Here is a 23,724-nt window from a genome sequence, read left to right on the forward strand (position 1 = left end):
GCCATGTCACGATTAGATAGTACCAGATTGCATAGGAAGCCCTTCCAGAAATGTTCTTACTGGAAATCTGGAATAGCAGCTCCTAATGTTAGGACAAAGCTTGTGTCCACTGCATCGTTTTCCAGCTGATGCTGAAAGTCTTCCTTCAACAGCTAAGAAAGCCATCACTGTCAGAGATGAGAATCTCATCATGTGTAAAGCCATTATTTCTTGTTATTTTATTTTATATTTCCACAGTGACTTGAAAATGTGTCCTTGCCTCTTCTGCCTCCTACTTCTTATTCTGGGTTTAGACAGAAAACATAGACTTAGGGATCCAGGGTCAAAGAGAATGTCTGAGCATGTGACATTCCTAATGTGTGGTAGAAGGCTTACATTTGGCCAATTTGTGGGGGTGAAATTACTGTTCTAAAAGTTTGCCTAGAATAGTAAGAGGTTTAAAGGTTCAGGTTTTTACCAGAAGGAGGAAGAGGAGGAGGAGGAGGAGGAGGAGGAGGAGGAGGAGGAGGAGGACCGCCACTATTCTGAAAATAGTTTCATTAAGAACACCTGGAGGATTTGGTTAATCCACCAATCAGATTATTAGCTGCTTTCATGGACATGGTGGTGAAGACGACTCCACAGAGTCATCTCCGCTTGACCTCACTGTTGTCACAAAAGCTCAATGTCTAAGGATAATAGCTACATTAAAAAGGGGGGGGGGTAATAGCTACATCAGTTTCCCTAACTTGGCTGGAAGGCAGAATGAGATGCGGAGACAGCTGTCTTTGTGTGATGTTGGCTAATTTTAACAGTTGCTTTTTCTCTAAGCTTGTTCCCTATTGTTCTGAGACTTTCTCCCTCCTGGACTGTGACCCTGTCTCCTTCTGATGACAATCACTTAATCAGCACATCTCATTGTCGCCTGGATGGTTTTACCTTGGGTAAAGATTCATTATCCTTATTAACATCTCAAGAAACCTTTTCTTTCCCCAACCAATTAAAGAGGAAAAATAGAAGGGCCCAGTGCAATAGATGGAAAAGAAAACTCTTCTGACATGTGACACCTGCTCAGGTCACTCAGCCCCCTGTGGCCCCGAGAATCAAGTTGTCACAATTCTGAAACATGAGCAGAGGTCAGGACCACAGAGGTAAAATACACAGGTTGGAATAACTTTTGCACACGCTGCCCAAATCCTCAACAGCTCACCAGGTTTAGAAAGTACCAGTGTTGGTAGACTGAGTCCCTAGACTGTCACTTTGTGTTACTTGGCAGGGAAGGAGGCCTACATCCAGCAGAGGATCACAACAGTGCACTATCCATAGATACCTGCCCTTGTTTTCCTAGCAACAGGAATGCTGGCATCTCCTTGTATTTTCTCAACTGTTCTGCCTTTCAAACATACTAACACCCAGTTCACCTTTTTATTAGGTAAGAAATGCTTATCTGGGTTGACTATGGTTCAGGTGATTTGACCTAATAAAAATTCTATAGTTCCATCAAGCTGTGGTGTGATAGCCATTGGCTGGCCTTCTTATGTTAAATCCTTCATATTAATAAGGGGTGGTGGCAGGTGATAGGCAGGTGGCAGTTTATAGGAACAGAAATCCATTTTAAAATCACATTTAAGGAATAAACCTCCTCTAACCACACAATATGCCTTCTGATTTATTCATAGGAATAAACTGCACCTTACCCAAATAATGCTAATATATTCCAAAGATATACATGAAGTGTGGTGATTTAGATTCAAAGTCTATTCTTATCTATGCAGTTCTATAGATTTTAGACCTTATATTTAACTTGTTAGGAGCGAACATAAGACTCATTGTTGGGCGGATAATTTAGCTTTTACAGTTAACACCAACACATTATACCTTCGATTCAAATCTGTAGCAATAAAATTGCTAAATTTTAATAATTTAAATTAAATAACTAAATTTCCAAATAAAAATAATTTCGTTACAAATTTGGGCAATGCATTTGACCAAATATGGAGAGCCCCTGGGGCTTCCACTTGAATGACTTTTGGAAGTCTGTACTTTCAACATCTCTTTCTTTTCTTCCCTCCTCATCTTATTGCTTCTTCAGTACAATAAATGCAACCTATAAAGGCTCATGTGAATTGTTCACTTGACTATTTGCAAGGACTCCCCTGAAACCGTCTCTCTACGACCTTCTGAAAACAGGCTGCAGACAACCTGAGCGCCCAACACCAGCCACCCACCATCCTGCCTTACCCCACTGTTTACTGACCAGTGCCATTTCATTCTTATTTATTTTCTATCTTCAAAACATAGCATTTGAGGCTCTGTGTGGAAAGGACCTAAGTTCTTCTCTTTCCTCCGACTGTCAGTCTCCCTGAGGAGGAGGGCTGATTCTGGGCTTGTAAATTGTGGCATTTACTTTAAATGAAATGACAGGGATGTCTGTTTAAACTAAAAGACTAAAACTCCATGAAGCAGCTCCAGGGGCCAGTAGCTGGAAAGCTTGAGAAGTAATTATGCATGGATGATCCTCTCCCCCAGCTTTCCAGTAGCGAATCTCACAACTAAGGGACATTTGCTGTTTTTGAGAAAACACAGAGCAGGAAACATGGAAGAGACATCACAGGTCCTATTAACCAAGCTGGGGAGCCCTGCTTTCTCCCAAGAAAAAGCTTTGGCAATCACAGTCTTAACAACTTCCTTAGAACAGACTCTTCCATCACTGGCTGTCCTAATTCGGAACCAGGGACTTGCCTGTACCAGCATCTCTTCCCTCTTGAAGGGCCACGCTGCATAGAAATTGGCACTTCCTTGACATCCCTCAAGAACTCCTGGGTGTCAGATCACGGAGATGTGAAACTTGAGCCGAATGCTTCAAGGAGTGGAGACACCCTTTGCTGGGTCATCGCACCCAAGGGCCCGCTTGTCTGAAGTGCCTCAGCTCTCCCGCTCGCCACAACCTCACTGTCCTCCCAGAGATCAAAGCTGCCATTGGTCCATTTCTTGTTCAAAGGCTCCAGAGACAACTCGGCTCCTGTGTCTGGTCTTCCCTCACACCTAGTCTGTGGGTTCTCCCCCTTTTCCTTTGGCCGTAAGATCTGTCAAGCCACCCTTGGTGGTGTCTCCTCCTCACAAGGACGTCCACCTGCCTTTCTTTTCACCTTTCTCTTCATCTAGTCTCAGGCAATTTTCTCATTTAGAGTTTAGTTACTTTTTGTTAAAGGGCCAGATAACAATTAGTTTTATGGGTTTTTATCCTCTATTGTGATTGCTCAATGCTGAGGTGTATCTGGCAACTAGCAAGATGCCAAAGAACTGGTGTGGTTGTCCTCTACCAATGCTCTGTGTGTGGACACTGAAATTTGAATTTCATAGAATTGTCAAATGTCAGAAATTTTTTTTTCTTTTTTTTTCTGTATTTCTATCAAGGCTTCAAAACTGTCAGAAACAGTTCTTTGTTAGCAAGCCATAGAAAAACCTGGAAGCAGGCCAGGTTTATCCCTTTGGCTGCAGCTAGCCAGCACCTGCCCTAGGGTCTACCTGCTCTTCCCTCTTGTGAACTATTTCCAGACCAAAAAAAAAAAAAAAAAAATTAATAGCTTGCAACAGGAGTGAGAGCCAATAGGCCCCACTCTGGAGACACTATCCCTGCCCTTTTCTTCCTAGACAGGGAAAGGGGGAGCCAAAGTTGAAGTATATGAATTGAGAGATGTGGGATCATTTACTTTAGGGGTTTTGATTGGCAAGAGCTTCTGGAAGCAGGGAATAGGGGCAGCAGAGATGTGAAGGTGGGGGGAAATTTTTATTTAAACCACACCAGGCATGCAGAAGCACATCTAAAACCCCTGAAGAGTGGAAGCCACTGTACGGACTGTCTTGGTCTTGGGCTGTGCACATCCCTCCCCTGAAAGTCGGGTGAATTGTCCCTCAGCCTCTGCAGGGAGCTGAGCTGAGATGAGTGGCCGCAGGGGATGCAGGACCTGGAGCATCATTGAGAGATTGCAATAACAATTCACTGCCAACGGACTGTCCCAGCAGGGTCCCAGTGCCATGGTCATGGTCCTGATTGGCATGCTGCCCTTCAGGTGGCCAATTAGATGGAACGGAGGGAGATCGAATACAGAATCAGTTCACTTCATCTCTGTTTAACTGCCCGAATGAACAGCATGGGAAACTGAGTCTGACCTCATCAGTCAGCCCTGTGCAAGAGCCTCTCCTTGTCTCTCATTCTAGATGGCCAAGTTGGGCTTTGGGGCTAGGACAGAGGACAGGCTTCCACACTTTGGTTCGAATCAAAGGGAACTGGAAGTGGGAAGGCAGTTGCTTGGTTGGAACTCCCCTGCAGGGTCTATGAAGCCTAGAAGGTTATCAAGGCTGGTGTGGAGGATCCTACAGCAGACTTAGAAAAGCAACAAAAGCAAAAACTGGAGGGGAAAAAAAGGGTTCGGTGGATTACCTTGGAATCCTAACTCTCTGAGAAGAAAAAAAGTACCCGCTTCCAATCCTCCATCAAAGAGATAATTAGACACATTCAGAGAAGCCTGTGCTTTCCCGGGCAAAAAGAATGGAAAAACAAATACAAAATGACAAAAACAAAACAAACAAACCAACCAACAAACTCCCCCCAAAACAAAACAAAGCAAAACAAAACAACAAACATCAAAAAACAAACAAACAAAAAACCCCAAAATAACAAAAACAAATAACCCACCCAAAACTTCAAAACCATTATGTTTTTATATTTTGGGAGATGGGGTCATAATATATAGTTCAAGTTGACTTCAAACTAAAGATCCTCCTATTTCAGCTCTTGAAGGCTGGGATCATAGAGTGTGCCTCTGTACTGTCCTTAAAATGGTCACTTTGTAACAAAGAACAGGCCTTTACCATTTTTTTTAAAGGGGTGGTAAGCAGGGGAGGTGTTTGAGACAGAATTTCTCTGTGTAGCCCTGGCTGTCCTGGAACTCACTCTGCAGACTGCTGGCCTCCAACTCAGAGATCCGCCTGCTTCTGCCGCCCAAGTGCTGGGACTAAATGCGTGTGCCACCACTCCCGGCTCACAAATACTCTTGGTTAAGCAGTTCTTATGTGAGCGGTAGCTGAGTGGAGAATGAAGCGGGCCCAGAGGTGGAGCCACGCACTAGTGGCAGTGACCTTGGGGACGCTCAGGAGTCAACCGCCGGGCTGAGTGAGCAAGAAGATGCTTGGATCTCTGGCAGTTGTGCCTGGCTATCCGAGGACCTGGACGGCTTGTGTACACCAAAAAACGCCCCCACAAACAGGTTCACAGTGGTACCAGCGCCAGGGATTCTGGGATGCGGCCAACGAGAGCAGGGAACAAGGGCATAGCCTTATCAGCTGCAGGCACTGACAGTTTCCCATGCGTGTGCATTCCTCCCTCCCCAAGATGAGTGCTTCGGATAAGGTATCTTATCTGATTGGGTCTCTTCCCACCCCAAAATGCAATCCTGCCAAGAAGGGAAAGGCTTTTCCAATGGTGGAGCCTCGCTTTCCCCTTTCCCTGACCCCACGGAGGTTTGGAGAGGCAGTGGGATGCTGGAGGGCACACGTGTCCCTGAGGGAACAGCCAGTTGCAATGCGCGACCGTCACTATCGATCTACGATTTATGAAAATAAAGCAATATGTGCCTGTTTCGGTGCCTGCCGTTTGCCTACCAATGGTGCAGTGTTCACCATTCCAGCCCTCTCGGCATTCACATTTGCCATCTTTACAGGTCCCGTGCTCAATGCAGCGGGGGTGGCACACGCGCTGGTCACAAGCCGCGCCTGTCCAGCCCTCTTCACAGCGGCAGGCTCCCCCGATGCAGACGCCGTGAGTGCCACAGTCTACTGAGCACACTTCTGGAAGAAAAACAATGATTACAGCTCAACACCACAGCGGGGTGAAGTCCTTCATGGAAGCCAGACCACACACATGGCTCGAGCCGGAGCCGGCCTGAGGCCCAGCAGCCCTAGCGTCTTTGCAGGTTTGTCTCTCCCGCGTTGGTCGGGGAGTCATTTTGCTACTTTAAATTTATTTATTTATTTTTTTCTTCATCTAGAGCAATGGTCCTCAACTTGTGGCTCCTGGGCCAGCAGCATTGCCATCACCTGGGAACTTGTCAGAAATGGAAAGAAATGCCAATCCTCGTGCTCAGGTTGGATCAAGTAGATGTGTTGTTGGGAGCTGGATTCACTCTCACAAGCCCCCTGGGTGGTTTGGATACCCGCTGGAGTGTGGCAACAGTGCTTCTAGATACTGAGACCATTTGAGAGGAGGTCGGGCAGTGGCTGCTGCTTAGCGAAGCTGACCAGGAGGTACACCCCATGCAAAAGAACTATCTGGTGGATTCTGGCTCCCTAGTCAGCTGGGGGAGTCTGAACTGACCAAGCCACTGAAGCCTGCTGGGGTCCATGCTGCTCCATTCCTCGCAATGCCTGTAGACCTACAGGTTCCCCAGTTCAGCACTCTGCGGCAAAGATAACCCCTGAAAAATTACGCTGCACTTGCACAGCCTCTTTCTCAAAGGAGCTCAAAGTCTTTTGTGGGGGGGAGTGGGGGGAGGAGACAGACAGACAGATATTCACGCTGGCGTTCCAAACCCATCACGCGAGGACAAGCACGTGCCAGACATTCATCCTTACAACAGCCCACTGAGGGAGGCATGGCTCGTCATGCCAAGGGAAGGGAGACCAGGCCGGGATGGGCAGTGACTTGCCCAAAGTCACAGCATGTCTGCAGTACAACTGGGGCTTGGGGCTGGGACCCTGCGTCTCCCCCACCCTCTGCAGAACTTTGCCAGGACCACCAGCAGGTGAAGCCAGAGGTGAGTGAGCCGACTCCCTTCCTTTTTTTTTTTTTTTTTTTTTTTTTGGGAATGAAAGATTCATTACTTTCCTCATTGCAGGCAAAGCTTCACATCTCTTCCCTTTATGATTGTCACGGCAAGCTGACAAGCTGTCTCAGCACCCTGAGGAAGGGGGCGACATGATGATGGCTTGCTTGGATAGACACTCGTCAGTGAACAGAACCTTTCTTGGGAAGGGGTTGGGACCGGCTTGAACTGTTGAACTGTTCCATTTTTTTTTTTTTTTAAGGTCACTTGGGAAGTAAGACACATACTCTTAATTTTAGGAAAATAAAGTGTACAGCATAACTTCATTATTTCCCTGTCACTGGAGAACTGCAGAGCTTTATAACATGTTCACACGACACCCCGAGGGAGCCTCTTTTCTGTTTTATAGGACATTCTATTCTGTTTGTCTGGGACTGAATTGTTCTGTGTTGTTTTCTGCTACCTTTAGGGAGTGTACATAAGAAAGCCTATAATGCAAGCAGAAGCATCCCTCCTGAGCCCGTCATCCATTTGTGGTGACGGGACCACAGAGGGACAGGAACCAACACAATCATTTGATTGTTCTTTTCATTCGCAAAGACCACAAACTCCATGGCTAAGGAGACGAGTGAGAAAGGTACCGTAGGACTGGCCAAAATCCCTCTTATCCCACGTGTAACGACGACGAGATTTCCATCCAGCCAGAATGTGATGCAACACAAGGTTCGAGTATGGGAAAGTGAGGAGACGATCTCTTGGCTTACCAACGGAGCAGTCGGGACCCATCCAGTTCGGATCACAGCTGCAGAGGCCGGAGTCGGGGAGGTAAGTGCCATGCCCACTGCACTGGTCTGGGCACTGAACCCTTGCCAGCTCACAGTTGAGACCACCCCAGCCAGGGCTGCATAGACACTCTCCATGTACACAGACACCATGGCTGGAGCAGGTGGGATCCAAGCAGTCGACTGAAACAAGAGAAGAAATACTGATCAGTCATGAAGAAGGGGCCACCAAGGCCCTGACCCCTTCCCACACAAGCAAATGAAGGTGCCTACATATTACTCAGGTGGTCCCTTGGCAGCCATAAAAAAAGGATTTTTATGTTGGAATACCAAATCTCAAAATGTAAAGAAGATACAGGAGACACAAGGGAATTCCTCAGGCACAGTCAGCTCTAGCTCCTTCACAGCTAGGAAGGCACGCCATCGTACTTTTCGATTGCTGTACTTTCCAACCTTCAACCTTGGCTGATCCACAGCAGGATCAGGGAATACATGTGGTGTCTTCGGCATGTATAGCCAAGCCTGATTACCCTTGCTCTAAGAGAAGGCTGAGGGGCTCATTCTAACCTCATGAGACCTTGATTTCAAAATGAGAACAAAAGATTGAAAAGAAAACCCATGAAACTCTTAAATGAGTCGCTCTCCTAATTGTTTCACTTAGGCTAAGTTTAGAATTAGTGTCTCTCTCTGAGCACACACCTGTTGAGGGGGTGAGTGAGGCTGCATGGTGCAAGGAGGTGAAGTCGGGTATGTAACTCAGGTGGTCCTGAGTAGTGTGGATGGGCCAGTGTTGTCAACCACGACAATGGCCCTCCCCAAGACTGTCTACTGGGCAGGTTAATAGTAGAGTCCATGTATTATTGCCCCTGTGTGTTTTGTAGTCTGATTCCTTGGCCGTTCTCAAGATCTGAGTGGCTACACATCAGATGGAATTTGGAAATAATCACTCCAGAATCAAGCCAAAGCAAGGGCAAGTTGCTAGGGGCAGTTACTGAGAATAGGAGCTTTAATATGGGGATGTGATCTCAAAGCTTAGATCTCTATCAGTCTGCATGCTAAGATAGATAGGTGTTTCAACAGGTGGACTGGCTTCCTTGGAGGGTCCCAGGGATGGCTCCCATGGCATGTAGAGAAGAAAGTTCGATATAATGTGGGTTAGCATGGGGCATGAGACTTTCGCAGAGGGCTCAGTTGTTGCTTTGTGGAACTCTGTCTTCTTTATTGAGAGAGACAAGTTTTTCTATGATTTGAAATCAGGCCTATTGGGCCACACTGAATGGTTACTTCTATCGTCTCCTAGGGGTAAGACAGAGACAAATGAAGACTAATTTCAATTCTTCACTTGTAACTTTTTGGGGCCATTCTGGCAATAATTCAATGTCTTTGTGTATTTGTGCCACTTTGTGGTTCAAATCCTCAGAGGATACCTTGTCCTCTCTCCTTGCCTCATGTCAAGATGGAAATTTGCAAGACTTTTGGCCCCTTAGTCATGGCATGGCCACTCTAGATAAGAGCGCTTGCTCTATTGTCCATCTTGGGTGCCTTCTTCCTTTCTTGTTTAAGTACAATATAATGGTTCTGTAAGTTTTAATACTGACAATACATTGGCTCTAAATATGACATCATTGAAAGGATCTGTGTCATATACTCTAGTCCTGAGGGAGTCAGACCAGAAGACTATGAATTGATTAGAAATCACAATGTCCTATAAAGCTCTCAAGGAAGATCTCTCTCTTGAGGGAAAACCAATTTTCAGTATTAAGAGAATTCTGTTTGGATTTTCTCAGGAAGATATCATTTATGGAAGTCAGTTCCAAATTGTTTGAGTCATGGGGAAAACAGTGACTTTTTCTTCACTCAGAAAGGTGAATTTCAGTGATCTATTATTAGTTATTAATGTTCATAGTGTTACTTAAAATTGTTACAGTTGCTTTAGAATGGAATCCATATGGTTGGGGGAATTGAACTCTGGGTGATGCAAACCCTTTGATACCTTCAAATTGGTTCCAGACGGGGTGAGGGGGGCACATCTGTATATAAGTTTGAAATGAGGTTTAAATACATAAAAGACATTTATGAAGGAGTTATGTGCTAGTTACAGTGTTTCCGACCTGGCATGGGTGAGGGTGCACGCTGTGTTTACAATTTACGTAGGAACAAATGACAGACTGCCATAAGCATGTGTCATTAGCAAAGTAGATGTCCAGGGCCGATTAGAAAGAGATATGGTGCCGTTCTCTCTCTCTCTCCTTCTTCTACCTTTTCAACACAGCATTTTGCTATATATCGCAAGCAGGACTAGGACTTACTATATAGCCCTGGCTAGCCTTACATTTGTGATCTTTCTGTTTCAGCCTCCCAAGTCCTGGTATTTCTAGTGTGTACCACCACATCTAGCTGGTATTATTTTTTTGTTTTGGGAATAATATGTTTTTAGCATTGGCAATATGTGAACTTACTCATCCTGAACCAATAATGTTCATATTCTTCTCCTAAAGGAGATCTTGCAGTTTAGTTTTTTTTTTAAATGATGTTCCCATTTCTAATAAGCCAAAATCAAAATACCCATAAAATATACTGTATATTATTGTCTAAAAATGCTGGGTCTATAATTAACCATTTAAAGTGTTTGGTGAGATAAACAGATAAAATATTTTAAAAATGTATCACAATCTTTTCCTTAAAAGGATAAAATAAGAAAACATAAGATAATAAGAAAACTCAAGAGATAATGAAAGTAGATGCACAGAGAAAGAGAGAAGAGAGAGAGAGAGAGAGAGAGAGAGAGAGAGAGAGAGAGAGAGAGAGAGAGGGGGGAGATTTTTCTGCCATATATATATATATTTCTGCCCTTTTTGTCTTGAATTATGGTAAGAAGAACAGAGGAAAATCCACTGAGATTTATTACCCCAGTACTAGACTGTCATCAAAAGGCCATTTATAGTGTCTAGAAATACGAGCCAACATTTTCTCTGGTCAGTGGTATCAGTAAATATGCCCTTGGTGCTCTGTGATTACAGTGGCTGATGGAATAACCAAATCCAAACCTTTAAGGGAAATGGTTTTACAATAAATTTTAAATTTGGTTCCAATTCCATCAGATGGTCTTTTGGCCATGTTTTTAGAGTCTTTAACAGGCTGGAGAGACTCTGTGGTTTTATGAAGCTTTATAAATAGACACAGTTGTACTTAGAAGGAGGACATTGGTCTTGCTCAGTTAAGTATCCTGTCCTTCGAAACACCAGCTCCTGAAGGCTGAAATTAGCACTCATTTGGTCTGGGGTCCTCTGTAGGTTTGACAAAATGGGTTGTGAATGCAGTTTCTATCCCCAAGGATGGAAAAGGAGGTCAAAGGAGGCTTTACAAACAATATGTACTATGAACCCCCGAAGAACCATGAATTACATTTATGAAGTTAAATGTCATTGAAAAATGACTCAACCATGAAACTGACATGAAAACATGGCTGACTTAAACTAGCCTGTCAGTTCCCCTCTCCTCCCCACTTCCCCAGACATCATCCTGCTGTAGCTCAAGAAGACGTCCTTTCATTTTCTTGCACACGTTTGTTAATAGTACAACAATGTTTATGCAGCAAAAACAGAGGAGGGTAACTATTGATTCCCTTGCCATTTCAGGTAAAGCATTCAAACATTATGACTGTGATGAATAGCAGAAATAACAAAGCTAAATGGAAGAAAAAGTGCTGACTCAGGTGTTCTGGTTCCATTTCCTCTTCTGAAAACAGCGTATGCATCACCTCTGTCCATTCTTTTTGGGTAGCAGAGATCGATAAGGGAGATCTCATCCTTCTACAACACTCCACGTGGTTTACTAGTTACATGGGATGGTTGATTCGCTCTGAACATTTACATAAGACTGCCTGGGAGAGTAAGAAAGTCTAGGAACTAGTGGACATTCCATTAATATATATCATCTTTCCTGGAGAGAAGAAAAAAAAAACCCAAAGACTGGCAATGCCCTGTCCCGGTACTTAGCTACTGCCCAGCAGTATATGCAGAAGGTTGTCTGAACCTTCGCTGTCATAGTATTGACCTCTCCCATGTTTTCAGCAAATGTAGCCTCGCCTCCCGTAATCTGTTCATCGTCAGGAACTTGAACCTTTCCAGCAGGGTTATTAAATCAGTATTTCCTCCATCCCAACTCCCAGTTTGGTTTTATGATATAAAACACAGGGAGGCTGCCTTTCATAATAGAGGGGGAAAATGCATAGTGAATGGAGCAAGGGGAGACCTGGGGGTCAGACTTCTGGGTGACATTAACGGTATTACTGCTGACATATTGAAAACTTGTCGAAGAATAATGTCGTAGAAGCTGCCTCTTCTGAGGCCACGGTTGTAGACACAATGGAGTAAGGGGTTTTCTAAGGGAGGCCTGCTGGGTGTATCTACGAATAAGGCAATGTGACGGAAGTGGAGGAGGACTGCTCCGAGTCATAGGCCTTACCTAGCTGCATAGCTTTGTTGCTCTGATTTCTTTGATTCTCTGTTTGCTGTAGGCGGGATCTCAGAAGGACCCACATACGTACAGTCTTTCAAGCCTGCCTGCTCTCCAAGGACAAGAGGTTTTGTTGAAATATTTACAGAGATGTGCATGGGCCTAAGAATACCAAGAAGAAAGAAGCCCAATCATAAGAACACCAAGAAGCCAGCTTTGAGGGTGAGAGGGGGCGCTTAGGAATCCTGCTTTCCTTTCTCTAGATAGTTCCAGAAATTCTCAATTAGAGGACTTTAAATGAAGCAGAAGAAAAGAGGGCATTAGATCTGGAGAGGGGGCCTGGCAGGATGGCACAGCAGGTAAGGCTGCTTACTACCGAGGCTGAGGACGCAAGATCAATCCCCAGAGCCTACATGGTAGACGAAGAGAGACAACTCCTGTAAGCTGCACTCTGCCCACCACATGTGTGTTGTATGCATGAGTTGAGAGAGAGCATATGTGCATGCATGTGGGCGCGCGCGCGCACGCGCACACACACACACACACACACAAACAAATAAATGTTTTCCAAAAGATCTGGAGAAGAGAGAGAAGGAGAAGGAAGAGTACAGGGAAAGAGTACAGACAGACAGACAGACAGAGGCCAAGAGTAACAGAAAGAGAAAACACAAGGAGGAAGAGAAAAGGAGCTACCGTCTGTAAAGCAGAATAAAACAAAACATTCCTTCCAGAACCATCTCTGTAGGCCTTTCCTAGTCTACAACTAAAGAAGTTGACCACAGCCCAGGGGTTTGAAGTTTTGGGTGCAAAACACCAAGTGAGGTTTTTTTGGCAATCCAAGGAGCCCAGTCTGGGACTCTCTGGCCAAGGTCAAGCCCTGCAGAGCTCTCCAGCAGCTGACCTGCCGACTTGACTCTCAGCGCTTACCTTCCTCACAGTGCTCGCCCTTGTAGCCAGCAGCACACACACAATTCCCATCAATGCAGGAGCCGTGGCCTCCACAGGAAGGATCGATGCACTGGTTCATAGGCACATCACACTCGGCACCCTTCCAGCCGCTGTAGCACTGGCATGTTCCTTTGGAGTACTGTCCATTCCCACTGCACAGGACGGGGCAGGCAGCTGTAAAACCAAAGATAGAACACCGGGTCACAGGGGATCGACATCTGAAGGGCCGTGTCTGTCTGGCGCCGCGGCTTTGCATACAACCTTGTAGGCTGAGGACTTAGCCACAGAGGTGTGTCGTTGTCACCTTCAAATACAAAACAACAGAAACGCCATGGCTGTCAGCGGCTCCTGACCATGTGGGGCCAGGTACAGCAGAGGATACTTTGCGCCTTTCCTGACTGAATGGTCAGAACCACCCTGTGAGGGGCAGCTATGATCAGGATCCCCACCCCCCACCCCACCCCATGCACTGGAGGCTCAGGCTGGTGATCTTATCACAAGGCTCACAAGCAGGGCCCAGCTGGAACCCAGGTGAACACACGCCACAGCTGTGCTCTTACAGAAGCCATTCTGTTATAGATGCTATGGCACTGGGTGTCTGGGTGTATTTTACTTATTATTTTATCCTCAGATAAGTTGACTCCTGTTCTGGACACATTTGAGTCAATGAATCTCTTTCTGCCTTAGTTTATTATCGGTACTATGAAGAAATAAGTGTATCTATTTCAAAGGAGAACACATGGATTAAATTAGGAAGATAAAACAAACCTGACTTATTAAAAACAAGAGAAGGATCAAGGCAAACCCAAAGCATGCCATCTGGAACAATCCCCACCTCTTGCCTTTGCTTATGGGATGAATGTTCAAAAGTCTGTGGGGATTGTCTGGAATTCCATTACTTCTACTGCTGGGGATGTCACTCTGTATGCTGTGAACGTGTTGCTCTGATTGATTGATAAATAAAATGCTGATTGGTCAGTAGCCAGGTAGGAAGTATAGTATAGGCTGTGATAAGGAGAGAGGAGAATTCTGGGAAGTGGAAGGCTGAATCAGGAGATGCAGCCAGCCACTGCATCCATGAGAAGTAAGATGTAAAGATATCGGTAAGCCACGAGCCACATGGCAAGGTATAGATATATAGAAATGGGTTAATTTAAGATATAAAACTAGATAGCAAGAAGCCTGCCATGGCTGTACAGTTTATAAGTAACATAAGTCTCTGTTTGTTTACTCGGGTCTGAGCGGCTGCAGGAGCCTGGTGGACACAGGAAAACTCCAGCTACACTTTACTAAGTTGGCCTCAATTGCACCACTTCTCAGCTCCAGAGTTTATTTACAAGGGGGTTCTAGTGGGCTCCTTTAGGCTTTAGACTTGTCCTGTTGTCAGTGATTTGCAATGAGCCTGCATTTCCAACCTGTCTTTTAAATAGAATGTTCCTCTAGCTGCCCCAGTTACAGCCCACAACTTCAGGAAGAAACCTTCAGATATGACCCATGTAGGTGTTTCAGTGGCTACTGGTGCTGTCTGTGATTCTGAGCCCAGGTTCTGAGAATTCTTCATGGATGGTGCATACATACAAAACCATTCCCTGAGCACTGTGTTGTCAGTCTGATCACTACTTAATCCACTGCCCACCCTGCTTTACTCATCCTTTCTGTGATCATGGTACTGTCATTAACTTCCCTCTGTGAGTGTCTGACTTTCTGGGGACATGATAACCTTCTTGGGGATAGGCACAGTGCTTACCAAAGATGATTTCCTGTCAATGCTGAGTTCTATAATGCTGACTGGCTTGGGTAAAAACTTCTGCATTCTTGATATCCGAGGGTTTATGGGAAAGCACCAAGGAGTATTTATGAAAGACAGAGAAAGAGCAATGCCTCAAATAGGCCTCACGTTGCAAACACAATGGATTTCCCCCTCAATTTCAAACTGATTTGAAATAAAACATCTCAATAGTTGGCATATGATGGATGAGATATTATCTTCCCAAATACTTTATAAGAGGGCATTTGTAGAAAGTGTTGGGGATATTATTTCCAAAATTCTTATCCTTATGAAGTATCTAGAGAGGAATGAGTTCAAATGACATCAAAGGCACATATTGAATTCAGATAAACCTTTTAGATAGCGGAGGGCGCATGCTTCTAACACATAGGATGTTAAGCAGGGGATTCTGTAGTTACTAGAGATACTGGTTGTCTTGGAGGGTAGAGAAAAGAGCTTGGAACACCAAATAGGGACTCTGCAAGTATGAACTAGCAAGAGAAATGATGTACTTCCTTGAGGTCTTGAGAGGTTTGGAGACAAAGTAAGTTTGCTCTACATCAGTTCATCCTAGCTCAAGGTGAGGAATGCAAATGTATTCAAGCAGATTAGGATCCCCTCTTTTGTGACTCTGCAGACATCATTAATGGATCATGGTATCTTCTGAGCCTAGAAAGAGCCTGAAAACCATCTTAATGCCCAGGCTAAGACCTGCAAGGAGGGCGAGTTGGAATTCAAGAGAAAACCTACTTGTCATTTCTGATCTGGGTCACATGGAAAGATCTCCAGAAGGAAGACTAGAATATGCATCGTTTCTCACCCCAGTTCCACCCTCACGCCCGAAATAAGCAGCAGAGAGAAATGCATCTATACAATGTCTAGCCTTCCAGGACTGTTTCTGATCTGCATATTGTATATTTGGATGGGCTACCTGGATAGAAGACAAGACCTCGAATCCCCACCACTGTGCCCCACTCCATCATTTTTACTCCTACAAGGTAGGGGAAGAAATAAATGATTACTGTCTATATTAGTTGATAAAAGAAAGGATTATTTTCTCCTTTTCTTTTGCACAAACTCTAAGTGGTGGGGGAAAAATAGAATTGTCTAGAAAATAAGAATTGGTTTTCATCTAAAGTCAGATGCCTGGGAAATCAAGTTTAAAATGTGACCTACTTAAATTACTCAGGGAAAAAGTGAAAATGAGTCAGGTCACGGTGTTCCTAAATGCAGCCCTTTCTCAATTTGTTTGATGCCAGCTTGCTGGGACTGTGGTCAGAGATGCAAGACACTGATGTTGGCTGGAAAGCAGGGCACATTAAAAAACCCCACAGGGGCTGACTGGAAGAGCAGAACTCAAGGAACTCATGACTCCAAGAATGAAGCCTGCTCATCGTCACTGGGTTCAAAACATGGAAAGCCAGGAATGCTTCCTGTAATTGATTCTCAGACACAACCCATCCCAGGGCCCCAAAATACATCTGTGTGGCTCAGACTTGTCCACACTGGAGAAGCTGAGTGGGAACTGGCAGCCTCTGGTGTGGACAACTACTCATATTTAATTTTTTTCTGTGTGTGATCGCGTAATGATCATTATCTTTCAAGAGAGAACAGGAAAATTATTTGGACTCCACATCCCACCAAGAAGCAGCACCAAGTAGAAGTGAAAAGGGCAACAATTCTGGTGCCAGAAAGTCCCGGGTTCGGCAGCTCGTCTTCGAGTGTCAGCTGTGGGCTTTGAAAACAGCGATTAAGCTGCTTGGGTATTGAGCATCCTCTTTAAAAACTTGTCTCTCAGAATGGATGTGAGGGGGGAAATGAGGTCATATGACCAAGGAATCATTGTAGGAGCTGATACCTCCTCGACAAGTAATGAATGCTCCTGTGATCTTTCCAACTGGATCCCCAACCTGGCTGGAGGGGTTGATGTGATTTAAAGAAAAAAAAAAAAAAAAGCTGTAGTTCTCACACATGTGCCATTGTACATACACATGTGCACATGTATGCAAACACACTACCCCTGTAACAAAAAGAGTGCCAGGCGGCCCCAGTGGAAAGAACGCATCAGCTTCCTTCCTGGTCCTCTCTGGGTGTGGGTGGAAGTTGGTCCTGACTGTCCAGGACCCAGATGTGAGATGCTGTACCTTCCCTGTTTCTCTGCTTTATTCCACAGCCTTCCAGGAGCAGAACATTGTGCATTCAAGCTTCTATTTAAAATTAATTAAAATGTGTGTACAAATTGACTATTCCTGTTTTACTAAATCTAGTAAATGGAAGCTTTAAGACTCCCGCAGAAGAAAAATAAATTACGGCTGCCACTAACGACTGACAAGTTAACAGGCTGATGACAAAAAAATGACACAATTTAGAGTCACCTAAATGGTGTAAAGCTCATTTTAATGATCAAGCTGGAGTTCCCCCTTCCCAGCTTCTCTGTAAGGGAGGAGACGAATTATCAGTGTTATTTACTCGGTAGGCAGTTACAGGAACAACTACTCATTTGTGTTTTCAGAAAAACAAATCCTGTCTACCTGCCGCATTGGGTGGAGAGAAGACTCAGAGGGATGGAGGGGTTGTCGGGGAGGCTTGATAGGAAGGGAGAGGCAGATGGCTACAGTTGACACGGCATCCATCGGGGAGCTGGATTTGTTGTGAAGGGGCACTCTCAAATGATGCTCTTTAAGAAGTGACCCGAAAGCTGGTTTTTAAATGTTTTATTACTTGATTTATTTTGGAGAGAGGATCTCTCATCTATAGCCCAGGTTAGCCTAGAGCTCACTGTGTAACCCTGGCTTGCCCCAAACTTGGAACCCTCTGACTCAGCTTCCTGAAAGCTGGGATTACAGGTGTGAGCCACCATGCTTGGTGCTACACACACACACACACACACACACACACACACACACACACACACACACACCCCACACACACACACTTGTGGCTACTCTTTTAGAAAAGAGACTTGAGAATACCCTAGACCTAGGTAAATTGTCACAATTGCAGTGTGCACTGCATGCCTTCCTTCACTCTCGGCAAGGCAGCAACTATGGACAGGTAACCCAATACTATAAACAGACAGGCTCGGTGGTGGTGGTGGTGGTGGTGGGGATGTGAAGGAGGAGCTGCCCCCACCCTCCAGAGCAATCAGCGATATAACAGTTGGGTCATGGAGGCCAAGCAAAGCTGAGGCTCCCCAAACAAACTAGTATTCCACTTTCTTTCAAGGAGCAAAAAATGGTGTTAGGAAAGACCAGCTTCACTTCTTCAACATCCCTGTAAGTGGCATTTCATTTGCTGCACAGCCAAGTTGGCCCTTATTGTACCCCATATCAAAAAATAAACTCTATACCGTGTAAAGAGTGGAAGTATCAGAAACACTGGAGCGTAATCTTGTTTTCTTCAGGATATATGAAAGATATATACATTCCAGAAACCATGAAGGAAGGGTGATTAAGTTTGATGGCACAAAATCTAAATCTATTTGACAGTGGATACTGGCCTGAAACTAAACCAGGTCATAAGCAATATTGGGAAGGCAGATCTTAACGTGATTTACAGAACAAAATTTACTATTTAACATGTACAAGGAACTTTATAAATCAATGCAAAGAGACAGACAAATGGAAAAGCGGGCAAAGTGTACATCAGAAATAACACAGCTTGACAATATCAAAGATATTCAGGTTCTTTAACAATTATACATAAATATAAATACTATTAAGATGTAATTTTAGGCTTCTCAGATTAGAAGTCAAACTAAAAAGCTGCTCACAGCCTGGAAGGGCTGCCAGGGTTTAGGGGTGCCAGGACCGTGCAGCGTCCAGTGGGTGGGGAGGGGAATCCCAGCTCACATCCAGAAAGATGCTGTGTCATTATACACAGCCCCCTGCCCAATGGAGTATCCCGTTTATCTCAGCACCTCGGTTTTCCTCGCCTGTTAAAGAATGGGGAAGTTGGGAAGTAAAATTAAGGAGGGGAAAAGGTGTCCAGACTCTACGGGCATTCAGTGGGAGGGGCGGCATGTACTGGGACTCTCAGTGATGGAATGCAGAGAGGCAGAGCTTCTGGCTCCGGGGTGGCGTGGCGTGGGGTGGGGTGGGGTGCGGTGGGGTAGGGGGTGGGACCGGGATGGGGGTGGGGCAGCTTCTGAAGCACCAACTTCCTCCTTCCCGGTCTGTCAAATGGCACATTTAAGCAAGAAAGCGACTCAGGGAAGAATTACCAGAAGGACAAAAAACTCATCAGGTGTGTCAAATCTCTGACATTCAGGAGCCATGTGGGGAAAGCGGCACACGCTGACTTAAGCACGAAAGTATGGATGCTTTAATTAATCCGGGGTGAATTTAATTGCTTTAGTTAAGTGGAAATCGGGTTAAAAATGATGCAGAGCATGCTGGGGTGTGTTAAAAACATGACATATGAGTTGGATGAATCGATAAATTAAAAGTGCACAGATGTTTTAATTAAACCCAGGGAAGTTAACGAAGATCGCAAGAGACTTTTAAGCCTATGATTAATTCAATTCATTTAAAATACCTGTAGAGATACGGGGACGCCTCCATTTTGAGAGTTAAAAGTTCTCAATCGATACGTACTTAAGCTGCTTTGAAAAAAAAATTCTAAGGGTGTGCGTCCTGTGACAACAGCACTGGTTACATAACGAATATTTCAATTCTTTGGCATGTAGATCGAGTGCTGTGTAGTGCGAGTTCTCGGTGAAGTCGTTTACGCTTTTGTTTGGGGTTGAAGCATCCGGACAGATTTGCAACTTCACTGTGCCCCGCCCCCCGCCAGCAGGGGAGTGTCCCGAAGGCACCCTGGAAGGCTGTGTTCCCGTCTCCAGAGCTCCTGGGAAAGACTCTTCCTAGAGCTTGTCTTATGACTTAGACTGAGTCTCTTGTCCCCTCTTGTCCCTCTCCCCAGCCCCCAATTGTGTGACCAGACACTTTGAGCTTCTTATTTTACCTCTAAAAGGAGGTGAGAATCCTGGGGGTACTCTGTACGGTTCTTGTGGAAATGGAAAGAAATGAAATAATGCCTGTGGGACCTGGCTCAGGGTAAGAAATCAATAGGTATTATTATTATTATTATTATTATTATTATTATTAATTATTATTATTATTATTATTTTCATTAGGAGAAAATTGTACCAACTAGTTACAGGGTAGAATATCTGTCCTCCATCCCAGCCTACATCCTTTCTAGAGACTGGAGTTTTTCCGGTGTTGTCTTTCTGAGACAACAGGGCCTCCCATACCACGGGCCTCACTCCCCTCCCCAGGGTTAGGCACCCTCTCTTCTAGGACTGTGCTGCTACTTAGCTAAGAGAAGAGAACAGAAGAGGTCGTCAGTGGTTTGTTTCAAAAGCAAAGGAATGAAGGTGGGTGTCAGGGATCCCAGGTCCCATTGGGCAGTCTCAGCTGAGTTCCATGATCCAGATTCATCCTTGAACTTGAATGTGTATGAGTCAGCTGCCAGAAGGTCTGGCCTCCAGCTGAAGACTTTGGGAACTGAACAAGCTCTGGAGGTCCCAGACTCACCGCATTAGAAACTGTGACCAGAGTCCATCCAGGAGTTGCTGGTTGAGATAACTAAAGAAGGTACCAAATGTGGGAATCACTAACCAAGCGGCAGCGGGTATGTATAAAACGCCACCTCGATGGGGCAGAGTGGTGAACGCCTGATATCCCAGCACCTGGAAGGCTGAGCCAGGGGGATTGCCACAAGTTTGAAACCTGACTGCATAGCAAGTCCTAGGCCATCTTGGGCTATAGAGTGAGACACTGTCTCACAAAAGCGAAAAATAGACAAATAAGTTACCACCCCCCCCCCACACACACACCTCTGGCTTTCTTTTCTGAGATATAGTTTCCTCGGCTGTGAAATAAAGATAACGTGCATTGGGAAGAGATGAAACCACATCATTCACACAAAGTGCTCTGCGTGGTGCTTGGGATGTAGTTCATCTTTGAGATGTGGTAGCAGTTATCCTTGTACTGGGCCGTTGAACGTGACTTTGCTCAGTATGGCTGCTCAGTCACTTGCTGCAGAACATGTTCTGGGTGCACCGCTTCCAGCTTCTCTTCCTGGGCCTAGCTGCCAAGAAATCCCTTCACAGTCGCTTCTTCAGGCCAGGGGTGGGAGGGAGGATAGGAAGAATTGGGTTGTTAAACTGCAACAGGCCGTGGAACATTCTGGGGGCAGGAGCCATACATAATCCAGGCTCGTCTGCATTCAGGGGAGGGAGAGGAGCAACCCAGGTAGGGTAGATGGAACCGGGGCACATTTCATGAGGGGGTGAGGCCACTGTGCAAGGGACAGAATGATTCTTTTGCAAGGATGCTGTGAAGGGCGTGTTTCTGTGGTGGTGGGAGAAGCCCCACTATCTGGGAGGAGCTGAGGGCTTGTCCTTTCTCCTTGGTGGGCAGAGGAGATGAAAGCAGATAATGGTGAAAGAGCCAGTCGCAAGGGTCGGCCTGTGGGGGCTGCTGGAAGTACTTATTGTTAGGGCTTAGTGGGGGCTGCCAGAAGTACTTATTGTTAGGGCTTAGAGGGCTGTCACCGCCTGGAATTGGGGTATCTACTTAACAGTATACCCACCTGTCGCCATTAGAGTCGCATCCTCAAATCCGCCCCTGTCACATGACCTTACTTTTTTTCTTGACATCAGAAGCTTGCTGTGTAGGTGAACTCAACATTTCTGGAGTGTGTCGTGTGTGCTGTTGTGTGTCTGCACGTTTCACACGCACTTGTGTTGACATTTTCCAGCAACGCAACCGTCCCCATTATATAGAAGACAAAACTGAGGCTCAGAGAGGCTAAGTGATGGTCTACAACGCGCACAGTTAACTGGGGAGGACAGAGTCAAATCCAGCGAATTCCAATTCTGTAGCTTCCATTGTTTGTTTGTTTTTGTTTTTGTTTTTTATCACCCCATCATCCCGAGAACACACGTGGGGTGTGAACTAAACAGTGTCTCCTTTCTGTTAGCACTTCTTTATCTTGTATGACCTCCCCGTAGCCTGCGCATGCTCCTTCCACTCTCGCTGTACCTAGGCTGACTGGCTGTCACAGGCATGATGACCCTGACAGATGAACACCATGCTCTCCAGGACTCATACTGGTCCCATTTCCGTCAACATTTTAACTCCGTGAGCCTTGCCCCCTTACTGTGAAGTCATCAGACATTTTAGCAAGTGCATGCTATGGCTTGGGTGTCAAACTGGGGACAAGGACAAAGACAACTGCTTCTGCTTTTGGTCGGCAAGAGAAGACGAGCTCTCTTTCCAGACAGAACAGCATGGCAGACCATGACAGAGCCCCACCCCCAGGCCTTCACCGTTCCTGCCTCTGAGGGACAGCAGGGTTATTTTCGGGAGTGCTTCTGGAGGTTGGTGATCTATAACTTTGACTTCCACAAAAGACCATCAGTGCATAGTAAAGGCTTTGGGGATTATAGGTCTCTTCCAGCCCAGAAGGCTGTGTGCAAAGAGGAATGAGCAGACCCGGTACGTGGATGGACTACGTCCTAGAACCTGTGATATGTGGTCCTTAGTGGGCTGTATGGAGCAAGAGAGAGCAGTGTAGCTCAAGGATGACCTTGAACACCGTTCTAAGATATTTGTTCTTTGGTATCAGAATGTGGACCCTAGGAGGTTTTTGGAAAGAGGCACACAATCCCATGATTCAGTTGCCTGGCATGGGGGAGGAACCTGGGAACTTGCATTCACGATAATCTCCCCGATAACAGCACACAGTTGAGAAGGTGACTGGAAGTCACCAAGGGTGTTCAAGGGAAGAGGTCTGAGAAAGCTCCAGAGATGGCGAGGAAGAGGAAAGCCACGTGGAGGGGCTGGTGGTCAGTACACAGAGAAGGGGACCCGAGGACAGGGTGGAGACGTGAAATGGAGGAGCTGGCAAAGGGTGGGAAGATGGGGAGGAAACCCACCTGGCTGCTCAGGGAACGTGGCTGGAGCACCAGGGGTGGAGCCAAATTGCCTTGGTTTCACACTGCGGCTCTGCCATTTCTGTTTAGTAAACCCTTAAACGTGTGATTATTTTCTTTACACCCCCAGGTTGGAGAGCAGTATCTAATGCATACTAGTTAACACACGCTGTGCAGAACCATGCTGTGGGATGTTAATGTATGTCCTGTGGGAGCCCTTCTTGGGTTCCTTGTGGCGTTACCCAGCAGGTTTGCATAGAGGATGATTAGGACCATGGGCCTGAGTGCAGGTGTCTGAGATGGTCTGCACTTGGCTGTACTGGGGGATGGTCTGTATGTCAAGTTGCTCTGATTGGTCAATAAATAAAACCTGATTGGTTGTGGCTAGGCAGGAAGTATAGGCGGGACTAACAGAGGAGAAATAAAAGAACAGGAAGGCAGAAGGAGACGCTGCCAGCCACTGCCAGGACAAGCAGCATGTGAAGATGCTGGTAAGCCACGAGCCACGTAGCAAGATATAGATTTGTAGAAATGCGTTACTTTAAGATATAAGAATAGTTAACAAGAAGCCTGCCACGGCCATACAGTTTGTAAGCAATATAAGTCTCTGTGTTTACTTGGTTGGGTCTGAGCGGCTGTGGGACTGGCAGGTGACAGAGATTTGTCCTGACTGTGGGCAAGGCAGGAAAACTCAAGCTACAGAACCATGTCTGTTTTCCCCCATCTCTTTGAAGCCCATCTCATGGCTGGTCTACTGTGAGGAGTTTAGACCCGATGTGGGTTCGAATCTCAGCAGTCATACTTCCTCTCTGGGTAACGACGGCAAGTTATTTAAGCTCTTGGGTCCCTCCTTTTTTTCATCTCCAAAGTGATCATCACTTATACAACAGGGCTGGTGAGTGGTGTGACAACCACGCAGCTTCTCACACTGGTGGTCTGCACACAGTAAGAACTCAATAAATGTCAGTGATGATGATGATGATCATGGTGACAGCTTGATTTAAGGGCTAGAACATGGCC

The 23,724-nt window shown here is 45.6% G+C and overlaps 1 protein-coding gene across 15 annotated transcripts in view; it reads right to left on the bottom strand.

Moving 5' to 3' along the window:
- Tenm2 (teneurin transmembrane protein 2) overlaps positions 1 to 23,724 on the bottom strand; it is a 1,247,217-nt gene that overhangs the window by 126,428 nt on the left and 1,097,065 nt on the right. For 9 of the 15 annotated variants that reach the window (XM_016005120.3, XM_006971629.4, XM_006971632.4 and 6 more), the window contains 3 exons: positions 12,971 to 13,165; positions 7,568 to 7,768; positions 5,617 to 5,829 (listed from right to left, as the gene is read on the bottom strand). In XM_016005120.3, the coding sequence (XP_015860606.1) occupies positions 5,617 to 5,829; positions 7,568 to 7,768; positions 12,971 to 13,165 (609 nt within the window). The remainder of the gene's footprint in view (positions 1 to 5,616; positions 5,830 to 7,567; positions 7,769 to 12,970; positions 13,166 to 23,724) is intronic. The other 6 variants (XM_076578168.1, XM_006971630.4, XM_076578175.1 and 3 more) reach the window with 2 other exon arrangements.

This window comes from Peromyscus maniculatus, chromosome 8 (genome assembly GCF_049852395.1).
Source record: "Peromyscus maniculatus bairdii isolate BWxNUB_F1_BW_parent chromosome 8, HU_Pman_BW_mat_3.1, whole genome shotgun sequence".
NCBI classification, from domain to species: domain Eukaryota; kingdom Metazoa; phylum Chordata; class Mammalia; order Rodentia; family Cricetidae; genus Peromyscus; species Peromyscus maniculatus.